The 5,344-nt window shown below is 37.1% G+C and overlaps 1 protein-coding gene across 1 annotated transcript in view; it reads left to right on the top strand.

Moving 5' to 3' along the window:
* The first annotated feature begins 774 nt into the window (after positions 1-774).
* LOC107567057 (ephrin type-A receptor 4a-like) overlaps positions 775-5,344 on the top strand; it is a 26,487-nt gene continuing 21,917 nt past the window's right edge. The window contains exons 1-4 of the mRNA XM_016252654.1: positions 775-1,021; positions 1,155-1,280; positions 2,733-2,918; positions 3,245-3,306. Of these exons, the coding sequence (XP_016108140.1) occupies positions 775-1,021; positions 1,155-1,280; positions 2,733-2,918; positions 3,245-3,306 (621 nt within the window). The remainder of the gene's footprint in view (positions 1,022-1,154; positions 1,281-2,732; positions 2,919-3,244; positions 3,307-5,344) is intronic.

The raw sequence follows: 5,344 nt of genomic DNA, 5'->3' as shown, positions 1-5,344 counted from the left end.
ATTATTATTATTAATAATAATAATAATATTAATAATAATAATAATAAATGCTGTTATATTTAGGGGGAATAAAACACCCAGGTATTTTATTTGAAAAAATATTTTATGTATTTTATATATAATGCATAAAATAGTATTTATACTTTATATTATACATATATAATACATAAATATTGCCATGCAAACAGAAAATATAAAGATAATATAAATAATTATCCTGTCATAATAATAATAATAATAATAATAATAATAATAATAATAATAATAACAGTTTAACAAAATATTATTAAAATCAAAATTGCAGTATTTTTTTGTAATTGTATTAATAAAAATATTTTGTTAAACTGTTATTATTATTATTATTATTATTATTTTTATTATTATTACTAATCCTGATATAGATAAATACATGTTGTTATTAATAGCATTATAAACTTTTCAACAGCAACAATGATTTCTATTAATATTTTGTTATACAATTATTATTATTATTATTATTATTATTATTCCCTGATTAGTGATAGAATGACTGATGGAAAAATCCCATAGACTTAAATGATTTGTTTAGTATTATTGCAGTTACTGGGACACCCATCTGTAACCTGAAAACCTCACTGGCCCATTAGGCTACAACCACACTAACCACGTACCCAATAATACAGTTACATACAGACGTGTGGCATATTTTGGTGGATTCTTATTATGTTGTCCTAAAGCAATCCATCAACATGTTGTGCTTTGCGCAGCAGGGAAGAACAAACAGGGTCTCTAGAGATGAAACCTCAAGCAGCATCTCCTGCGCATCCTCTCGCGTTACATCACATAACCCAACCCCAGAGCTGTGAGGGGCCGGGATTCAGCATTCTCTCTCTCTCTCTCGCTCTCTTCATCACAGTCAAATTCCCAGCAGTCCGCACGTATATCGATCCTCACACCTACGAAGATCCCAACCAGGCCGTCCACGAGTTTGCCAAGGAGATTGATGTGTCCTGTATCACCATCGAGCGGGTTATTGGAGCCGGTGAGTGAGTTATGAGCAACTCAAGCAGCATCTCCTGCGCATCCTCTCGCGTTACATCACATAACCCAACCCCAGAGCTGTGAGGGGCCGGGATTCAGCATTCTCTCTCTCTCTCTCGCTCTCTTCATCACAGTCAAATTCCCAGCAGTCCGCACGTATATCGATCCTCACACCTACGAAGATCCCAACCAGGCCATCCACGAGTTTGCCAAGGAGATTGATGTGTCCTGTATCACCATCGAGCGGGTTATTGGAGCCGGTGAGTGAGTTATGAGCAATTAAAACAAAACAGGCCTTAGGAACAGAAGTACAATGAGAAGGAGAATGTTAGATGGTTTGGTTTTCAAATCTCATCTTTAGGCCTGACTGTGCAGTGTGTGTATGAAATGAAATCTGTTTAGATACTGCGGATATCTACTGTATGTTGGGTTGAGAAACTGCTTAGCAACACCTTAGCAACCATATAGCCTTATATCTTTTAAAACTACTACTTAAAGGGATAGTTCACTCAAAAAATAAAATTTGCTGTTAATTTACTCACACATTTACTCACCCTCAGGCCTTCCAAGATGTAGGTGACTTTTGTTCTTCAGTAGAACAGTAAGTAAGATCTTTACTTGGTGATTCATAAAATCCAAGTCAGCTGCTAAAGTCACTTTGAGAAAAAAGAATCATATCAAGGTACACAAAATTATTACCCGTGACTTCCGACAATATATTGAGGTCTTATGAAGCGAAACCATTGGTCTGTGCAAGAAACTGAACATTATTTACAACATTATTACCTGTAATCCAGAGCCTCAGCCAAACGGTCCGGAGTGAAGTCCGGTACACAAATGAACCATTCTTTTGAACTGATTCTTTTTGGTGAACCAGTTTGCCGAATCGGACTGAACCGTCTGAAACAGTTCAATGCTCGAAGGCAGCACAGCTCTACAAGTTACTCAATCAAATCTCACTTTCGGATGCCTGACAATCAAGTAAAACAGAACGAACCGAAGAACTGATGATATGTGCATGCGTGAACCGAACACTTGAATGAAACTTTTTATGGTTTCTTACAGTTTATGTAAAAAGTTGAGCTGATGAAGACTAGTTCAATCACTTTATTTGCTTTAGACTCGTAAAAACGTATGCATTTTACATCATTATTAGGTGCTTTAATAGTACAATTGTCTATGCGTTAGTCATTGTGAGATTGCATAGACAAACTAGTGAATGAGTTCATTGAAACAAACTGTCTGAAAGAACCAGTTCGCAGAAAAGAATCGGAGTCTGAATTAGGGGTAATGGTGTAAATAATGTTCAGTTTCTTGCACAGACCAATTGTTTCATTTCATAAGATTTCAGTATATCGTCAGGAGCTATGCGTATTCATTTTGTGATCCTAGATATGCCTTTTTGATTCTCAAAGTGCTGGTAGCCGCTGACTTGCATTTTGTAATTGACCAAGGACCACAGTTTTCAGTTTCCTTTTTAAAACAAGAGGTTTGGGCTAAACATTCAGTTTCAAATCCTGCTCTGAAAGTGTCGCATTATAAATACAGGCATTCACTGCCAGACTTTATTCATTCAGAAGGAAGCGAGTTCATCCCTCAGTAGCTTTGCACTTTGTGGCTTCGCGAGGGAAATCTGCCCGAGCACAATGAGGCATTTCATTGTCTGGCTCTTTGCTGCCGCGGTTCACTGATGGCTCTGCTTGCGGTTGCAGGTGAGTTCGGTGAGGTGTGCAGCGGTTTGCTGCGGCTGCCAGGGAAGAGAGAGATCCCAGTGGCCATTAAAACTCTGAAAGCCGGTTACACCGAGAAGCAGAGGAGGGATTTCCTGGGCGAGGCCAGCATCATGGGCCAGTTCGAGCATCCCAACATCATCCACCTCAAGGGGGTCATAACCAAGAGTGAGTGCCGGGATACCTTTGATCATGATTGCTTTTGAAAATGATTGTTTCAGTATTACACTGTAAAACGGGTTAACCTGCAATTGGTATCTTAAAGAGCTGCTTATACCAGATTTTACCCTTCAGTTTAGTTTTGTTGGTGTAACCTAATATGTTGATTCAGTAATGTTAAATAATGTTTTTGGATTGAAATAAAAGCAGTTAATTCGATGTTACCACATGGCACACATTTTGTATGCTACCAGTTTAATGTAGACAATGTCACATAATAATACTAACCTATCAACGACCTTAAAACTGAAATCTGTGTGATTTATTTCTGTAAGGTAAACCAGTGATGATAATAACAGAATATATGGAGAATGGATCCCTGGACACCTTTTTGAAGGTACATTTTCTGCTTTTTAGAAGTACAGTAAATAGTCATTCTGTGAATTTCATGGGAATGCCATGAATAATTACACTGGTTGTACTTTATTTTACAGTACATGGCTGTACTTACAGTGTACTTACCTAAGAAAGTACTGGATAATATAACATAACATGGGTTAGGATTAGGTTTACGGATTGGTTCAATGTTAGTACCTAGTTATTACCAGTGTTGGGGGTAACGCATTACAAGTAACGCGAGTTACGTAATCAGATTACTTTTTTCAAGTAACTAGTAAAGTAACGCATTACTTTTTAATTTACAAGAGAATATCTGAGTTACTTTTTCAAATAAGTAACGCAAGTTACTTTTTTTCCAATTTATTGATTGACAGCTCTCCTGTCCCAATGTTGAGAGAAATCAGAAGATATTACCGTAGTTCTAAAATAAATATGAATATATATTGATTAATCTCACTCACAAAAAAAACACACAGATTCAGTATTCCTCAAAATGAATAAAAATAATGCAACTCAGAATATGACGCCAACCTGCAATAATTAAATGTTAAACAACACTAATATGCTTTATGTATATAATACCATTCTATTAACCAATGTCTTTGCTTATCTCACTCACAAAAAAAACACACAGATTCAGTATTCCTCAAAATGAATAAAAATAATGCAACTCAGAATATGACGCCAACCTGCAATAATTAAATATTAAACAACACTAATATGCTTTATGTATTTAATCCCATTCTGTTAACCAATTTCTTTGCTTCTGACCTTCGATGATCCAGTTCAACCGTACTAATAAGCACAAATTACTCTAGACAAACATTTGTGTCTTTGTTTATTGCTGAAGTGTGTTGAAATGTCTTCTTCTGCATTCTACTGTACGGACGTAAATGTACTTTCCTTCAGCCTGAGGCTTATTCATTTCAATTTTGGTGTGAAAAGGCTTTTATATTTGCCAAAAATATAACTTTTTAATTTTAAAAACAAAGAAGCAAGCCCTGTCCAGATCTGAAAAGCAACGCAAAAGTAACACAACGCATTACTGTTGTAGCCATTTAAGAAAGTATTTTTATTTTTATATTATTTATGTTTAAATATTATTTGTTTAGTTCAATTTGCTAATTAAGAAAATTGTAAATGTCATAAGGGCGTGGTAAATTGGACGGCAGTACGCCGGAAGAAAGGAAGTAGGTCAGGCATAATTTTTTGACCACTTCATACGTTTTTGTTTGTAGAATCCCTTTTTTCGAACGAGTTTCGTTTGGTATAATTTGTATCTTAATTTTAATATGTTTTTTGTTGATCAATTATTTACTTGAATAAATGAGAAGAAAGAATAAGCGTTTCATGGAATGAAGTGCGTTCAATACAAAGCCCGCTACCATGCTTCCGCGGCCAAAACAAAGGCCGAAACACATTACTTTCCATAAAAAGTAACTAAGTAACGTAATTAGTTACTTTTTTTATGGAGTAACGCAATATTGTAATGCGTTACTTTTAAAAGTAACTTTCCCCAACACTGGTTATTACCCAGTTATTGTAATAAAGTGTTGTTATTAAAGTCTTACTGTCAGGGGTGGTAAAGGAAGAGGAATCAGTTGCAGGGATAACAAGGATTTTATTGAGATTCAAAACAAACAGGAACGTAGCCACTGTCCGAGAGGGGAATCTGGAGAGATCCCAACCAGGTCCGGGGAAGAGAAAGTCAGCTCAACAGCAGGTATCTAGGAAAAGGGGGTTGCCAGAGCAAATGGCCGCAAGTAACAGTCCACGAGCAACGAGACAGTCCAGCCCTCCAAGTAATTCCAGAGGCCAGAGAATGGCGATGGTGGGAGGGAGTGGGAAAGGAACTCCAGGAGGGTGCAGGGAACGCTGGGCAGCAAGGGGAAGGGGGCAGGAGGCAGACAGAAGGGAGTCCAGCAGCCAGGGCAGATGGGGGGCTGGAGAGGGCAGAGGGGAAGGGAAAAAACGAACCCAAAACTAAATGGCTGGAGCTAAAACTAGGAACTAGAAAGAACTGGGCTGGATCAAAA

Source organism: Sinocyclocheilus grahami, unplaced genomic scaffold, assembly GCF_001515645.1.
Source record: "Sinocyclocheilus grahami isolate Dianchi unplaced genomic scaffold, SAMN03320097.WGS_v1.1 scaffold1124.1, whole genome shotgun sequence".
In the NCBI taxonomy this organism is placed as follows: domain Eukaryota; kingdom Metazoa; phylum Chordata; class Actinopteri; order Cypriniformes; family Cyprinidae; genus Sinocyclocheilus; species Sinocyclocheilus grahami.
The sequence above is the reverse complement of the archived record's forward strand: the minus strand, read 5'-3'. Positions and strand labels throughout refer to the sequence as shown.